The sequence below is a fragment of the Scyliorhinus torazame genome, chromosome 20 (genome assembly GCF_047496885.1).
Source record: "Scyliorhinus torazame isolate Kashiwa2021f chromosome 20, sScyTor2.1, whole genome shotgun sequence".
NCBI lineage: Eukaryota > Metazoa > Chordata > Chondrichthyes > Carcharhiniformes > Scyliorhinidae > Scyliorhinus > Scyliorhinus torazame.
In genome coordinates, this window is record NC_092726.1 from 846,136 (window position 1) to 863,938 (window position 17,803).

A 17,803-nucleotide genomic window follows, 5' to 3' on the forward strand; every position below is an offset into this window, starting at 1 on the left:
CCACAACACGGTGGCAACATTGCAACAGCTTTGACAAAGGGTCATCTAGACTCAAAACGTTCGCTCTTTTCTCTCCCTACAAATGCTGCCAGACCTGCTGAGATTTTCCAACATTTTCTCTTCGGGTGCAACATTCCCCACCCACTCCAAAGTCTCAGGTTAGGAAGCTGCTTCCCTACGAGGGAAAGTACGAGTACCCACCTTATAAATATCATCGTCTATGATGAGCCCCCAGTGTGCCAGCTCCTCCTGAACAATGGTGTTTTTCTTCAGCTTGTTCAGCAGTTTTCTTAAAGCCTTGTGGTGTTGTTCTGGACTGAGGTTAACTTGCACAGACAGGTCCTATAAGCTCAAACAAAACCCAGAAATCAGAACCACCAACAGAGGCGTAACTCTTTAATTTGGATGATCACCAGCCATGGTTCCCTGGTTAACACTCTTACCTCTGACACAGAAGGCCATCATGGATTAGAGTCCCACTCACTGAAATCGCTGTCAGTGCAGTACGAAGGGAGTGCTACACTGCCAGAGATGCCAATATTAAATTGAGAACCAGTGAACCCGAGTCACAAATAGGCTTGAGCAAATAATGCAAGTTTCCTTCCCGAATGGGGATTAGTGAATCAGCTATATATATATATATATATATATAGGACCACAGGAGGAGTAGGCCACTGAGCCCTTTCAGTCTACTCCATCATTCGGTAAGATCAGGCCGATCTGATTGTGGTTTCAACTCCGCCTTCCTGTCAGTCCCCCATGGACTCCCGTGTCTATCAAAATCCAACTCAGTTTCAGATTAATTCAATGGCTTATTCGTCACTGTTTCATGAAGCAGAGAATTCCAAAGACGAACCGCCCTCAGAGAAAGGATTTCGCCTCATTTCCATCTTAATCTTCAACCATGTCCTCCACCTCGAGTCCCTTCAACAAGATGAAGCATCGTCACAATATCCACCCTAACAGGTGCCCTCAGGATCTTCAATGTTTAAATCAGATCACCTCTTATTCTTCTAAACTCCCAATGTACACACACACACACACATATTTATTCGGGGCAGGGGTAGGCCACTCAGCTCCTCAAACCCACCATTCGCTAACATCATGGGTAATCTATTTTTAACCTCGACTACATTCCTGCCTACTCCCAATAACCTTTCACCCTCTTGTCAAGAATCTATCTCGCTTTGACTTAAAAACATTCAAAGACTCAGTACCCTCACAGAATTAGGTTTTCCCCATCTCGGTCTTAAATGCGCAACCTCTTATTTTTAAATGGCGACCCCTGGATTCGCCCACAAGAGGAAACATCCTTTTCACACCCATCCCTCAGGATCTTATATGTTTCAATCAAGACGCCTCTTACTCTTCTAAACTCTGGTGGAGAGAAGCCTCGCCTGTCCAACCTTTCCTCGAGCCAAGCCGCCCGTTCCTGGTTTTAGTCATGCTTAATCTGTCCAACTTTTCTTCATAAGATAAACCCTCCTTCCCTGGAGTGAACCTTCTCTGAACTGCTTCTAATGCAACAATATCCTTTTTCATACAAGGGTAATAAAACGGTACACAGTCTCACAGATGTGGTCTCACTAATACCCTGCTCTGCTGCAGTAAAATATCCCTTTTATATTCCATTCCCCTTGCAATCAACACCAAATGCCGTCCGAAGCATTTGTGGTCACTGCGGATTAAAGTTTCCTGATTCGTGTACCAGGATACCCAGATCCCTCTGTGCTGTACAGTTCTGCAATCTCTCTCCATTTAAACAATTTGCTACTTTTCCAATTTTCCTGCCAAAGTAGACTGCTGGCTGGAAATCCTCCTCGTTCTCTGACAAAGATATGAAGCTTCCAAATCACTGCAAAGCAGACATCACTACCTGGCGATACGAGTGGGACAGCATTCTACTCACGACAATGAAATTGCATTGAAAGCCAAGAGAAAGGAAATCAGCAGAACGGTTACTTACCCTCATTGCACGGAAATCCTTCTTCATCTGATTGGGTATCCCAGTCATGAAGGACAGCTCGGGCACAAGAAGGATCTCGCTGTTGATGGGCTGTGGGGGAAAATGGGTGAAGGCTGAATTTCTGAACTCGGCCTACGTGCTGAGACTAGCTTACCCATCGAAAATAGTCAGCCTCGCACTTCTGCACTTAGTGGGAAATTCCAATCAAACCGGTGTTTGTGAACCGGCGCCGTGCCACAGGCAAGCACACGGCAGCAATAAACAAGGCACAGAAATCAATCACAAACAGGCCACGTAACATGCTTCAGGAAGGGTGTCAAACCTCGGAAAGGGTGCAGACAAGTATAATAGAATAGTTACAGGGATGAGGAACTTCATTGCATGGAAAGCCAAAAGGAATGGGGGTTGTTCTTCCCAGAGCAGAGACGGTCATGGGAAATTTAACAGACAATGAATGGTTTTTAAAGAGTAAATAAGGAGAAACTGTTCCCAGTGGCAGAAGGGTCCGAAGACACAGATTTAAGTTACTTGACAAAGAGTCAGAGGCAACATTGTTTTGTTACATGGTGGGCTGTGATGATTTGGGGCACACTACCCGAAATGGTGGTGGAAGCAGTCTCAACAATAATCTCTAAAAAAAGAATTGGATTCAGTTCCAGGATATCAATGCAGGACTTCCTCAGGGTATCGTCTTAGGTTCAACCATCTCCAGCTGCTTAATCAGTCCCCTTCCTTCCATCACAAGATCAGAAGTGGAGATATTCACTGATACCTGATGCTAGGGCCGACCGGATAGTTTCATAGATCATAGAATTTACAGTGCAGAAGGAGGCCATTTGACCCATCGGGTCTGAACCGGCTCTTGGAAAGAGCACCCTACCCAAGCCCACACCGCCATCCTATCCCCGTAAACCAGTAACCCCACCTAACCGAAGGGCAATGTAACATGGCCAATCCACCTAACCTGCACATGTTTGGACTGTGGGAGGAAACTCCGGAGCACCCGGAGGAAACCCACGCAGACACAGGGAGAAAGTGCAGACTCCGCACAGACAGTGACCCAAGCCGGGAATCGAACCTGGGACCCTGGAGCTGTGAAGCAATTGTGCTAACCACTCTGCTCCCGTGCCGCCCAGAGTTCTACCAAGGGTTCTATGATTCTATCTTGTACCTGTCCCCGAGGTCCATACTTCTGCTTTTGGCGATAGACGAGGAGAGGCTGGTTCAAATCCTGAATGGTAATCCCGTAGGTTTTGCTGCAATTGTAAATTGAACAGGTGAATGATAGCACCTTTTTCTCACGAGTGAAACAGCTCACCACTGCTGCCTTCACAGGTTAGCTTCATGGAATCCATCCGTAATCTCTCCAACTTTGTTAAAGTGCATGAACTGTAATGTTTGTTGCATTTTCTTCTTTTTTTAAATTTAGATTACTCAATTTTTTTTTCCAATTAAGGGGCAGTTTAGTGTGGCCAATCCACCTACCCTGCATATCTTTGGGTTGCGGGGGCGAGACCCACACAAACACGGGGAGAATGTGCAAACTCCATATAGACAGTGACCCAGAGCCGGGATCAAACCGGAGTCCTCAGCGCCGTGAAGCAGCAGTTCCAACCACTGCGCCACCATGCCACCCTTGGACAGGCAGCAAAATGCAGCATAAATAATCCATTCTCAAGTTGACAGGATGTGACCAGTGGAGCGTCTTAAGGATCAGCGCTGGGGCCTCACCTATCTACAAGTTCAAGTCAAAGATCAGCCAAGATCTTTCTGAATGGAGAAGGCAGGACAGACCGTATGGTTTGCTCCTGCTAGACTGTAACTCCTCATCTTTCTAACTAAACCCCATGCTGACCTGTAATAGTCACTGAAGGTAATATCTCTGCCGTCCGCCATCTGAAAGCAGCTTGTTGGAGCCCTGTCCCAGTCTATGTCATCGATGCGGTAGGTGCGGTTGTTATACTTGGTCATGATGATGCTGCCCACCAACTGTTTAGTGCAGTCATCCTGGAAATTCTCGCTGCTCCTCTGGTATATAGCCTGCCTGAAAAGAAAGGCAACAAGTGGGCTGGAGTGAACAGGAGGAAACAGATCTCAACAAGAACATGTAACTCACTTCAGGTAATCACGAAGATAAACAACACAGATTTAGTGACAGGAAAGCTAGATAAACACAAGGGAGAAATGAATGGAAGGACAGGCTGATAGGGTAAGATGGATGGGAATAGGTTCGTAGGGAGCCTTGACACCAGTGTGAACTCAATGGTTCAAAAGCCCTGTCCACCCATGCTGTAAATAGTTGTTCAGACCAGAGGGGAGTTCATACATTAGAGAGAGTTTGGAACAGATTCCAAGCATGGTGATGGTGGGTGGGTGCAGGGGAGGGAGAAGTGGGAGTGCACAAAATAAGAAACCTGAATGCGTTCCACTGCAACTTTTGTGAAAAATGCACCTAGATTTTATCCTTGAATGACCCAGGTCTAATTTTACAGTATCTCCTTTGTGTTGGTTCTTCACTCAGGAATATAGTTCCTCTCTCTACCCTGGCAAATACCTTTTAACTTTTTAAAGCGCTCCATCAGATCACCCATTAATCTTCCATATTTAGGGGAACACAAAATCAAGTTCATGAAACTTGGCTTCATATGTTCATGCTTGAAGCAACACTGGATTCAAGGTTCAAACCCCACCTGCTTCCATGGGGTTGGTCAAAAAGCAAATACTGAGGACAGGAGGATTTACCTTCACCTTGAGTAAAGCTTGGCTGGAGGATTACCAGGTCAGGATATCAGAAACCAAGTAACAGAGAACAGCAAATTGAGTTCTGTTAAACACACGTGAACATAAACCGATACTCACATAATATCAATGACAGAGTCATTACGAATTACTTTATGGGACACATCAACCAGTAACATCAGTCCACCATCTGTCCTTCGAATGCTGGCCGAGTATCCTGGCCATATCTGCAACCTGCACAACAGAAACTCCCCTTAGACACATTTGGGCAAGGAGTCCACATTGGTTGCCCATCGCTAGTTATTTGATAAGGCACTACATCAAAAGATATTGTGAAAAGTAAAAGTTCAGGGTGTAGGGGGTAATATACTGACATGGAGAGAAGATTGTCTAGCTAACATGAAACAGAGAGTAGGCAGAAATGGGTAATTTTCTCATTGGCAGGATGTGATGGTTGGTGTGTCACAGTGCTGGGGTCTCAACTCTTCACAATTTAGACATCTGACGTGGAAGAAGGGACCAATGAGACGGTTGTTAAATTTGCTGTGAGGTAGGACTGTGACGAGGTTACAAGGAGGCTACAGCCGGATATAGATAAAGTGAGCATAATGTGGGAAGATGCCAAATTGTCTATTTTGGCAAAACAAAAAAGCATATCAGCTAAATGGCGAGAGATTGCAGAGCTCCGAGATAGAACATAGAACATAGAAAAATACAGCACAGAACAGGCCCTTCGGCCCACGATGTTGTTCCGAACCTCTGACCTTGATTAATCATAGATTATCATAGAATTTACAGTGCAGAAGGAGGCCATTCGGCTGATCGAGTCTGCACCGGCTCCCGGAAAGAGCACCCTACCCAAGGTCAACACCTCCACCCTATCCCCACAACCCAGCAACCCCACCCAACACTAAGGGCAATTTTGGACACTAAGGGCAATTTATCACGGCCAATCCACCTAACCTGCACATCTTTGGACTGTGGGAGGAAACCGGAGCACCCGGAGGAAACCCACGCACACACGGGGAGGACGTGCAGACTCCGCACAGACAATGACCCAAGCCGGAATCGAACCTGGGACCCTGGAGCTGTGAAGCAATTGTGCTATCCACAATGCTACCATGCTGCCCTTAAGAACAAATAAATCTACACTATCATTTTACCGTAATCCATGTACCGATCCAATAGCTGCTTGAAGGTCCCTAATGTTTCCGACTCAACTACTACCACAGGCAGTGCATTCCATGCCCCTACTACTCTCTGGGTAAAGAACCTACCTCTGATATCCCTCTTATATCTTCCACCTTTCACCTTAAATTTATGTCCCCTTGTAATGGTTTGTTCCACCCAGGGAAAAAGTCTGACTGTCTACTCTATCTATTCCCCTGATCATCTTATAAACCTCTATCAAGTCGCCCCTCATCCTTCTCCGCTCTAATGAGAAAAGGCCTAGCACCCTCAACCTTTCCTCGTAAGACCTACTCTCCATTCCAGGCAACATCCTGGTAAATCTTCTTTGCACCTTTTCCAGAGCTTCCACATCCTTCCTAAAATGAGGCGACCAGAACTGTACACAGTACTCCAAATGTGGCCTTACCAAAGTTTTGTACAGCTGCATCATCACCTCACGGCTCTTAAATTCAATCCCTCTGTTAATGAACGCGAACACACCATAGGCCTTCTTCACAGCTCTATCCACTTGAGTGGCAACTTTCAAAGAGATGCAGAGGGAGCCAGGGGTCCTGGTGCATGACTTGCAAAAGGTCAGAGTGCAAGTACAGCAATTAATTAGGAAAGCTACTAGAATAGGGGCAGCATGGTAGCACAGTGGTTAGCACTGCTGCTTCACAGCGCATGTGTCCCAGGTTCGATTTCCGGCTTGGGTCACTGTTTGTGCGGAGTCTGCATGTTCTCCCAGTGTCTGCGTGGGTTCCCTCCGGCTGCCATGGTTTCCTCCCACAGTCCAAAGATGTTAGGTGGATTGGTCATGATAAATTGCCCTCAGTGACCAAAAAGGTCAGATGGGATTACTGTGATAGGGTGGAGGAGTGGGCTTAGATAGGGTACTCTTTCCAAGGGCAGGTGCAGACTCGATGGGACGAATGTCCTCCTTCTGCACTGTAAATTCTATAATTCTAGGGGTCGCCCATTTAAGACAAGAGAGACGAGGAGGAATGAAAGGGTTGAGAGTCTTTGGAGCTCTTTTCTTCAAAAGGCGGTGGGAGTCAAGTCTTTGAATATTTTAACGGCCGAGGTAGGGAGATTATTGATAAGCAAGAGGGTGAAAAGTTATCAGGGGTAGGTGGGAATGTTGAGTTGAGGTGAAAGCCACGTCTTCCGTGATCTCATTAAATGGCGGAGCAGGATCAAAGGGCTGAATGGTCGACACCTGCTCCTAAACGATATGTTTGCATGTTTGTTTGTAATTGGCTCTCTCCTCCAGACGGGGCACGCCAATTTGATATAACCAGGTTGTTACCCTGCTCCTTTTCCAATGGAATTGCATTGAATATCTTCCCACCCTCACATACTGCCCCAGAACTTGATGGAGCTCTTTCAAAACCCTTAAACCGTGCTAATTTCCTCCTTAAATTCCTGGAGATTCTGGGATACATCCCCCCTGACTCAGGGATCCGCCAGAGCTGAAAGCTGAAGAACATTTCTCAGTCATCTTTCCCTGGAGGAAACTATCATGAATAGACTTTTGGAAACTGATGCTACACGAAAAACACGTGCACCCCCGGAGGTTCCTGAACTTCCTGCGCTGGAACCTAGTTCCATCAATGGCGGCGGTAGGAGGAGGACAGCGATCGCGCCTCAAGAATCTTGCTTTTGGTATCTCGCAGGAATTTGCACCCACGCCAGCGTTTGCGCCCGCAAATCCCGGCCAATATGTCGTCAATCACACTCACCGGTATTGAGGGAGAACTATAGCATTTGTTGGGTCATAGAAATTTCGTCCAACCAATTTTAATTCCAAGATCCTCATGGCTCTGCACAAAAAAAACCCAGCATATTCAGTACAAAGCACCGTTCACACGGTCAAGCTATTCCCCCATCATATAAAGCTCAAAGAAACTTCAAATCAAATTATGAGAATAGTTATATTGCTCAAGGAAAACAAGTTTACTGAAAACCCAGGGAAACACAGCAAGGTAATGCACTGGAGTCTACGTTCTTTGCCTGCAGGTTCCTTCCTACAGGGCCTCTGCTGCAGTGGTAAATCATTCTGGTATCTCTCCTCAAGCTCTCCGCTGCAGCGACACGCCCTCAAACTTCCTTCCCTGGTCACAAAACCCATCCAAGGTTTAACTGTTCAGTTTTTGAACATGAAGTGAGGGGCACGGGTTCTGACTGAGGGCTGGGGGAAATAACACAAGTCAAGAGGAGTGAGCCCAGATTGAGGGCTCAATGAAGTAAAGGCAGACTTTCTTGCTCTTACTGTGGTGTTGGGTGCTCTGAGGTACAGACGAACCAACACGGTTGCGATTGGTACAACGCAGTTTTATTCCAACTAGTTATTTACACATCTGACTTGGTACTAAGCACGTGGTGACTGTGTGAGTGTCTTGTTAATGAGGTCCTGGCCTTGTCCTGTCTCCAGAAGGACTGACCAGGAGGTGTCGTGTTTCTTGTCTTATACTGTGTCTGCTCTTGTCTGTGATTGGCTGTCGTGTTATGTGTGCTAATTGGTCTGTTGGTCTGTCTATCATGATGTGTGTGTTGTGATGTGTGTTTGAATATCATGACACTTACCTGCTAAAATACAAGATCCCCAATTGTTTATGGCTTACACCCTATTAACTCTAACCTTGAAGATACACAAACATTACCTTCTGAGTGAAACCAACTCTGATTGCATTTACATCAGTTACTACCAGTTTCTCAGAATTGTAGATTTATCACACGTTTTTAACGCTTTAATTCCGCAAAATAAAAGTTATAATTTGAAACATATGAATTACGAGTTGGATATTCACAACACGTACGCTTCACCAAAACCTCAGCATAAGACCAGAAGACATAGTAGCAGAATTAGGCCACTCGGCCCATCAAGTCTGCTCCACCATTCAATCATGGCTGATATTTTTGTCATCACCATTCTCCTGCCTTAGATTAGCATAGAATTTACAGTGCAGAAGGAGGCCATTTGGCCCATCGAGTCTGCACCAGCTCTTGGAAAGAGCACGCTACCCAAGGTCAACACCTCCACCCTATCCCCATAACCCAGTAACCGCACCCAACACTAAGGGCAATTTTGGACACTAAGGGCAATTTATCTTGGCCAATCCACCTAACCTGCACATCTTTGGACTGTGAGAGGAGACCGGAGCACCCGGAGGAAACCCACGCACACACGGGGAGGATGTGCAGACTCCGCGCAGACAGTGACCCAAGCCGGAATCGAACCTGGGACCCTGGAGCTGTGAAGCAATTGTGCTATCCACAATGCTACCTTCTCTCCATAACCCCCGATCCCCTTATTAATCAAGAACCTATCTATCTCTGTCTTAAAGACACTCAGTGAATTGGCCTCCACAGTCTTCTGTGGCAAAGAGTTCCACAGATTCACCACCCTCTGGCTCAAGAAATTCCTCCTCATCTCTGTTTTAAAGGATCATCCCTTTAGTCTGAGATTGTGTCCTCTGGTTCTAGTTTTTCCTCCAAGTGGAAACATCCTCTCCACATCCACTCTGTCCAGGCCTCGTAGTATCTTGTAAGTTTCAATAAGATCCCCTCTCATCCTTCTAAACTCCAACGAAGCAGACACCGCTTAAAATGTTAGCGGGATAAAGCTAGAATGAAACATGGTACTTCTTGGACAGATCAAATGTACGGAGAAGACTCAAGCCATTCAATCAAGACGATTTGTCGGCACACAACACAAAGTCATGAACGCACAATACTTGCTAATCAGTTGGTCATCATGCTTAATGAAACAAAATAACTACCGACTCCCCTTCAGCTTTCTAACCTCGAACCCCATCCAAACTCTGCCCAAGAGAGAAAGAGAGTTCTCGATAAGCTGTTTACATTAGACGACAGTACACCATATTACCTTCGGAATACCACATTGTAGTAGGGGATGCAGAGATCGGAGTTTGGCTGCAGAACCTTTGTCATTTGAATTTTGATTTCCACCTGTGTGCTGTCAGTTTTTCTTTGCGATTTGAGAATGACCACCTAACACAAAACAGAGATTAAGATCTTCAAATAATGCACAAATTGGGACTATCCAACTTCAAAACAGTTCCTCCAGCATCTGACTCTTTTCAATAACTTACAGATATAAGAGCTAAGGAAACCCAAGATACAGAAGCAAAACTGCAAAGGAAAAGGCAGCAACTGGATACAGCACACAGGTCCCAACTACCAATCATGCCACTCCCAATCCAGGCCAGCTCTTAAGTGTTGATTCTATAATCCCCAGCTGATGGGCCTACACCCATTAGCAGGGAAGCTCATATTCCACGAGTCCCATGGGGAGATCAATTGGGTCATCCCCGTGGGTCACTACAACAGTGAAACCCAAAGCTGAGCCAGTTTCCAAAAAAACGTTCAATCCGTCAGATGCTGCAAATCTGAAATGACAACAGTAAATGCAAGAAATACTCAGCAGGTCAGGCAGCACCTATGGAGAGGGAAACAGGTCAACGACCCTTCATCAGAAGGTAGTTTGGATGGGACCTTAGTTTAATGTCTCTTCCAAAAAGTCAGCACCCTCAGTCCTGCATAGCGAATGTTGGCCTGGATTATGCCTCAAGTCTCTGGACTGGGACCTGAAAATGTCACCTTCAAACTCAGTTGGCACGTTTCCTTTTTCATTCATTCACAGGGTATGAACATCAGCGGCAAGGCCAGCATTTATTGCCTCACCCTAATCGCCTTTGGTGAGTTAGTGTTGAGCTGCTTTGTTGAATCGCTGTAAGTGTAGACGTTTGGTACAATTGAGTGGCTTGCTCAGTCAATTCAGAGAGTCCAGTGGATGCGGAGGGTATGGACTCACATCCAGGCCAGGCTGGGTGAGGATGACAGATCTCCTTCCTCGAAGGACATCAGAGAAGCTGATGGATTTTTAGGAGAAACTGTTCATTTCATGGCCGCCATGACTGATACTAATTTTTTTTAAATCATAGATTTAATCCAATGAATTCAAATTCTCAGCTGCAAAGGTGGGATTTGAACTGCCGTCCTGTGTCATAACTCCAATGCTATGGTACCAGCAGCCACTTCAACTGAGGCTTTCAAAAGTTGATTAATAAACACGATGCACTGCAATGGATATAAATATATAAAGTGAGCATACCTCGGGTAGTTTCACAGGCAGATAGAGTATGGTGCCATCAAAAGCAGTGACTTTTCCAGTAATTGGCTGATGCCCCTTCAACATTCCATAGCGTATATTCCGACATTCTACATTGGGACTAAACCGAACAGCAGTGTCTGTTTGAGTGAAGCAAACTAAAGCGAGTACAGCTCAGTGAATTTCAGCAGGAATAGTGACCTCGGGTAGAGTCGGACAACACCTCGATGGTGTAACCATTGCTGAAGACATAACCTTTAAGTTGCTCGTGGACTACAGGCAGAGTATTACACTATCTACAGACCAGGTGCAATGAAACTGGTTCCATATTCTCCCATACCCTTTTAATACAAGTACAGCCCATTGAGCTACAAACCATATTTGGGCTGTGTTTGCGTGCTTGAATGCTAAACTGCTGCATTAGATTTGGAGCAGACAGCCCTCCAGGGTTGTCCAACCTTTCAGCACAGTGGGTCAGAACTTTGAGACGCAATTAATGAGTGGGCTACATTTAGTGAGAGGGACTGTTTGCAACTTCTGCCCCTCACCCTTCTGATAGCCGTGGTTTTTTCGCCCTGCTCCTTTTTCACCTCTTTCTACTCTTCTGTTTTTACCTGTAACTGGAGTCTGCCGTGTCCCTGCTCCTTCACTGTAACACAGGGTCTCTCTGGACACTAAGGCTCTTTGCTAAGACTTCCCAGTGAACAGGAATCCCATTTGTCCAAAAGGTACCCTATTGATGAAAACAAAACTCGGGGGACCATCATCCCCAACCCCAGCCCCAGTGCAAGAAGGGCAAACCCAGAGTGTAAGTGAAGCCAATCCCAGCTCCCACAGCACAGGTGAAACTCACATACCTGAAGGTGACGTGGTACTGATACACAGCCTCATTTCTACAGTCTATTTTGGTAAGGTTTACTGCCAGAAGTATGGATGTTCCTGATGACCCCTTCTTCACAATTGGCTCCCTAAATAAACACACAACAGGAATTAACACCACCTTACAGCAGGAAATACATTTAAACTGCATGCAGTCAGTTAGCCACAACCAACAGTGGAATGGGTAATTTAAATACTCTTGCCAAGAGCATTCATGTAGATGGTAAGTAAGATGTTTCCATTTCTGACCGTGTTCAAATTAGTGGGCTGTTAAGGCAAGGTCGTCAGCAATAAATATAACAGAGAATTCAGAGAATCCCCACAGTGCAGGGGGCCATTCGGCCCATCGGGTCTGCACCCTGTTATTTAAAATATGGAAAGATGTGTCATTTGAAACATGGAAGTCTGGCAATATCTGGTCTGAGAGAAACAGGAGAGGATACAGGGAAAGATCCCACAAAGGGTTAACAGCAGCTGCCAGGAGAGGATTGTAAAATGCAGATATCCTTGGTCAAGCAGGCTTAGCAAACAAGATAAACAGGATTTTGAATGAAGCCAAAAACAATGGCTCACACCTTCATTGAAAGTAACTATCTTAGTGAGCAGCTGGAAAAGAATGGATGAGGTTCAGTTGAATTCTAGGTGTGAAATTTTGCTAATACCAGGTAAATTACAGAAAACTGGAGACGATCAGTCTACGAGAAACATAATTCAAAGCCAAAATCAAAGTCAAAATTATGAGCCGAGGACACAATTGGAAAATAAAACTATGGAAATGACAGGAATTAAAATTCACACCTTTGTTGAAGTCAAAGCATTTTGAACATCACAAAGGTCTCAATGTAATCAGATCTATGAGATGAAGTCATGTCAAAATGTATCCTTAGTTGGATTAGAAGGTTTAGATCAAAGATACTTTTTACAATCAAAGTGAAATAAGTTACTTTACAATAAAGTCATTAAAAACTAGATAACTGTTAGAAAAATATATAAACCCAGAGACCAGGGCAGGAACTACCAGAACCAGAACCAGAACTGAGAGAGAGGCGGAGAAGCAGCGTCAGATTACAGTCAGCTCGGCCTTGGGCAAGGGACTGGGCAAAGCAGCCGAGCTAAAACAGCTAATACATCTAAGGAAGACTTGAATTTAAAGAGTAGGCAGAGTCAGCTCAGAGATAGCCAGCAGAGTCAGCTCTCACAGCTCGGTACATGGGAAAGATAGGACACAGCAACCGAGCAGAACAGTGAATACGTCTAAAGAAGACCAGACTTTATAAAGAAGATTGATTGTCAAGGTGGGCCTGAAGGTCCCTTCAACCAATCAGAAGGATCCAGAAGCAAGATCTTTTTCCTTTCTGTAAAGAAAGTATTTGCAGCTTTTAAAAGAAAAAATATAATAATAAAATTACTTAATTTAACCTAAAATAGTGGTTATTCCAAAGTCTACTTTACTTACTTAGCAATGCTAGGATCGATGCTACTAAGTGGTAAGTAGATGAAATCTTCGGTGAGGTATGGGTTATATCGGGGGATAATTTGAAAACACAGTTTGACCCGAGTAGCACCCACTGAAGCCTGCATCGGAGTCGGGGAGTGAGAAACCCTGATCACCATTTAGAATGTCGGCCCTTTTTGGTATAGGGGAATTCTAAGAATAGTGGTGAGTTTTCAAAAACAACCTTCTGAAAGAGCACCCTACCTAGGCCCAATTCCCCACCCTATCCCCATAACCTCACCTAACCGTTGCACTCTAAGGGGCAATTTAGTGTGACTAATCCTCCCAACCTGCACATCTTTGGACTTTGGGAGGAAACCCACGCAGATACTGGGAGAAAGTGGAAACTGTACACAGTCACCCAAGGCCGGAATTGAACCCGGGATCCTGGCACTGTGAGATAGCAGTGCTAACCACTGTGCCACCGGGCCGCCAGACAGACGTCTTTACCAGAGTGGTGGGACTGCGGAACTTGTCACCATAGAGAATGGGCGATGCAGAAAACAGATTTATTGCAGGGGAAGTTACATAATGTCAAGGGGTAAGGAGCACAAGGATTATAAAGTCGTATGGAAGGAGGTTTGATAGCGTATGAACAATGGCGCAGACCACGGTGGAAAGACATGTTTTCGTGCTGCCAACCCGACGTAACCAGAGGTACGAAGGCTGATCGACAGCTGTAACAGCTATCTGTATTGCGCCACTCCAGCCCACAGCGACAGTGCGCCACTCCAGCCCACAGCGACAGTGCGCCACTCCAGCCCACAGCGACAGTGCGCCACTCCAGCCCACAGCGACAGTGCGCCACTCCAGCCCACAGCGACAGTGCGCCACTCAGCCCACAGCGACAGTGCGTCCCTCCAGCCCACAGCGACAGTGCGCCACTCCAGCCCACATCGACAGTGCGCCACTCCAGCCCACAGCGACAGTGCGCCACTCCAGCCCACAGCGACAGTGCGCCACTCCAGCCCACAGCGACAGTGCGCCCACTCCAGGTCACATCGACAGTGCGTCCCTCCAGCCACAGCGACAGTGCGCCACTCAGCCCACAGCGACAGTGCGCCACTCCAGCCCACAGCGACAGTGCGCCACTTCCAGCCCACAGCGACAGTGCGCCACTCCTGCCACCAGCGACAGTGCGCCCTCCAGCCCACATCGACAGTGCGCCACTCCAGCCCAGCGACAGTGCGCCACTCCAGCCCACAGCGACAGTGCGCCACTCCAGCCCACAGCGACAGTGCGCCACTCCAGCCCACAGCGACAGTGCGCCACTCCAGCCCACAGCGACAGTGCGCCACTCCAGCCCACAGCGACAGTGCGCCACTCCAGCCCACAGCGACAGTGCGCCACTCCAGCCCACAGCGACAGTGCGCCACTCCAGCCCACAGCGACAGTGCGCCACTCCAGCCCACAGCGACAGTGCGCCACTCCAGCCACAGCGACAGTGCGCCACTCCAGCCCACAGCGACAGTGCGCCACTCCAGCCCACAGCGACAGTGCGCCACTCCAGCCCACAGCGACAGTGCGCCACTCCAGCCCACAGCGACAGTGCGCCACTCCAGCCCACAGCGACAGTGCGCCACTCCAGCCACAGCGACAGTGCGCCACTCCAGCCCACAGCGACAGTGCGCCACTCCAGCCCACAGCGACAGTGCGCCACTCCAGCCCACAGCGACAGTGCGCCACTCCAGCCCACAGCGACAGGTGCGCCACTCAGCCCCACAGCGACAGTGCGCCACTCCAGCCCACAGCGACAGTGCGCCACTCCAGCCCACAGCGACAGTGCGCCACTCCAGCCCACAGCGACAGTGCGCCACTCCAGCCCACAGCGACAGTGCGCCCACTCCAGCCCACAGCGACAGTGCGCCACTCCAGCCCACAGCGACAGTGCGCCACTCAGCCCACAGCCGACAGTGCGCCACTCCAGCCCACAGCGACAGTGCGCCACTCCAGCCCACAGCGACAGTGCGCCACTCCAGCCCACAGCGACAGTGCGCCACTCCAGCCCACAGCGACAGTGCGCCACTCCAGCCCACAGCGACAGTGCGCCACTCCAGCCCACAGCGACAGTGCGCCACTCCAGCCCACAGCGACAGTGCGCCACTCCAGCCCACAGCGACAGTGCGCCACTCAGCCCACAGCGACAGTGCGCCACTCCAGCCCACAGCGACAGTGCGCCACTCCAGCCCACAGCGACAGTGCGCCACTCCAGCCCACAGCGACAGTGCGCCACTCCAGCCCACAGCGACAGTGCGTCCCTCCAGCCCACAGCGACAGTGCGCCACTCCAGCCCACAGCGACAGTGCGCCACTCCAGCCCACAGCGACAGTGCGCCACTCAGCCCACAGCGACAGTGCGCCACTCCAGCCCACAGCGACAGTGCGCCACTCCAGCCCACCAGCGACAGTGCGCACTCCAGCCACAGCGACAGTGCGCCACTCCAGCCCACAGCGACAGTGCGCCACTCAGCCCACAGCGACAGTGCGCCACTCCAGCCCACAGCGACAGTGCGCCACTCCAGCCACAGCGACAGTGCGCCACTCAGCCCACAGCGACAGTGCGCCACTCCAGCCCACAGCGACAGTGCGCCACTCAAGCCCACAGCGACAGTGCGCCACTCCAGCCCACAGCGACAGTGCGCCACTCCAGCCCACAGCGACAGTGCGCCACTCCAGCCACAGCGACAGTGCGCCACTCCAGCCCACAGCGACAGTGCGCCACTCCAGCCCACAGCGACAGTGCGCCACTCCAGCCCACAGCGACAGTGCGCCACTCCAGCCCACAGCGACAGTGCGCCACTCCAGCCCACAGCGACAGTGCGCCACTCCAGCCCCACAGCGACAGTGCGCCACTCCAGCCCACAGCGACAGTGCGCCACTCCAGCCCACAGCGACAGTGCGCCACTCCAGCCCACAGCGACAGTGCGCCACTCCAGCCCACAGCGACAGTGCGCCACTCCAGCCCACAGCGACAGTGCGCCACTCCAGCCCACAGCGACAGTGCGCCACTCCAGCCACAGCGGACAGTGCGCCACTCCAGCCCACAGCGACAGTGCGCCACTCCAGCCCACAGCGACAGTGCGCCACTCCAGCCCACAGCGACAGTGCGCCACTCCAGCCCACAGCGACAGTGCGCCACTCCAGCCCACAGCGACAGTGCGCCACTCCAGCCCACAGCGACAGTGCGCCACTCCAGCCCACAGCGACAGTGCGCCACTCCAGCCCACAGCGACAGTGCGCCACTCCAGCCCACAGCGACAGTGCGCCACTCCAGCCCACAGCGACAGTGCGCCACTCCAGCCCACAGCGACAGTGCGCCACTCAGCCCACAGCGACAGTGCGCCACTCAGCCCACAGCCGACAGTTGCGCCACTCCAGCCCACAGCGACAGTGCGCCACTCCAGCCACAGCGACAGTGCGCCACTCCAGCCCACAGCGACAGTGCGCCCTCCAGCCCACATCGACAGTGCGCCACTCCAGCCCACAGCGACAGTGCGCCACTCCAGCCCACAGCGACCAGTGCGCCACTCCAGCCCACAGCGACAGTGCGCCACTCCAGCCCACAGCGACAGAGCGCCTCAGCCCAGCGCTTCCACAGCCCACAGCGACAGTGCGCCACTCCAGCCCACCAGTGCGCCACTCCAGCCCACAGCGACAGTGCGCCACTCAGCCCACAGCGACAGTGCGCCACTCCAGCCCACAGCGACAGTGCGCCACTCCAGCCCACAGCGACAGTGCGCCACTCCAGCCCACAGCGACAGTGCGCCACTCCAGCCCACAGCGACAGTGCGCCACTCCAGCCCACAGCGACAGTGCGCCACTCCAGCCCACAGCGACAGTGCGCCACTCAGCCCACAGCGACAGTGCGCCACTCCAGCCCACAGCGACAGTGCGCCACTCCAGCCCACAGCGACAGTGCGCCACTCCAGCCCACAGCGACAGTGCGCCACTCCAGCCCACAGCGACAGTGCGCCACTCCAGCCCACAGCGACAGTGCGCCACTCCAGCCCACAGCGACAGTGCGCCACTCCAGCCCACAGCGACAGTACGCCACTCCAGCCCACATCGACAGTGCGCCACTCCAGCCCACAGCGACAGTACGTCCCTCCAGCCCACAGCGACAGTACGCCACTCCAGCCCACATCGACAGTGCGCCACTCCAGCCCACATCGACAGTAGGTCCCTCCAGCCCACAGCGACAGTGCGCCACTCCAGCCCACAGCGACAGTGCGCCACTCCAGCCCACAGCGACAGTGCGCCACTCCAGCCCACAGCGACAGTGCGCCACTCCAGCCCACAGCGACAGTGCGCCACTCCAGCCCACAGCGACAGTGCGCCACTCCAGCCCACAGCGACAGTGCGCCACTCCAGCCCACAGCGACAGTGCGCCACTCCAGCCCACAGCGACAGTGCGCCACTCC

At 50.3% G+C, this 17,803-nt stretch overlaps 1 protein-coding gene across 1 annotated transcript in view; it reads right to left on the minus strand.

Annotated features, from left to right (window-relative positions):
- Positions 1–17,803, minus strand: part of piwil2 (piwi-like RNA-mediated gene silencing 2) — a 91,808-nt gene that overhangs the window by 58,603 nt on the left and 15,402 nt on the right. Inside the window, exons 6-14 of the mRNA XM_072485548.1 lie at positions 11,867–11,977; positions 11,013–11,130; positions 9,765–9,889; positions 7,618–7,698; positions 4,826–4,939; positions 3,822–4,010; positions 3,138–3,222; positions 1,967–2,056; positions 202–342 (exon numbers count right to left, since the gene is read on the minus strand). Coding sequence (XP_072341649.1) covers positions 202–342; positions 1,967–2,056; positions 3,138–3,222; positions 3,822–4,010; positions 4,826–4,939; positions 7,618–7,698; positions 9,765–9,889; positions 11,013–11,096 — 909 coding nt within the window. The 5' untranslated portion in view covers positions 11,097–11,130; positions 11,867–11,977. The remainder of the gene's footprint in view (positions 1–201; positions 343–1,966; positions 2,057–3,137; positions 3,223–3,821; positions 4,011–4,825; positions 4,940–7,617; positions 7,699–9,764; positions 9,890–11,012; positions 11,131–11,866; positions 11,978–17,803) is intronic.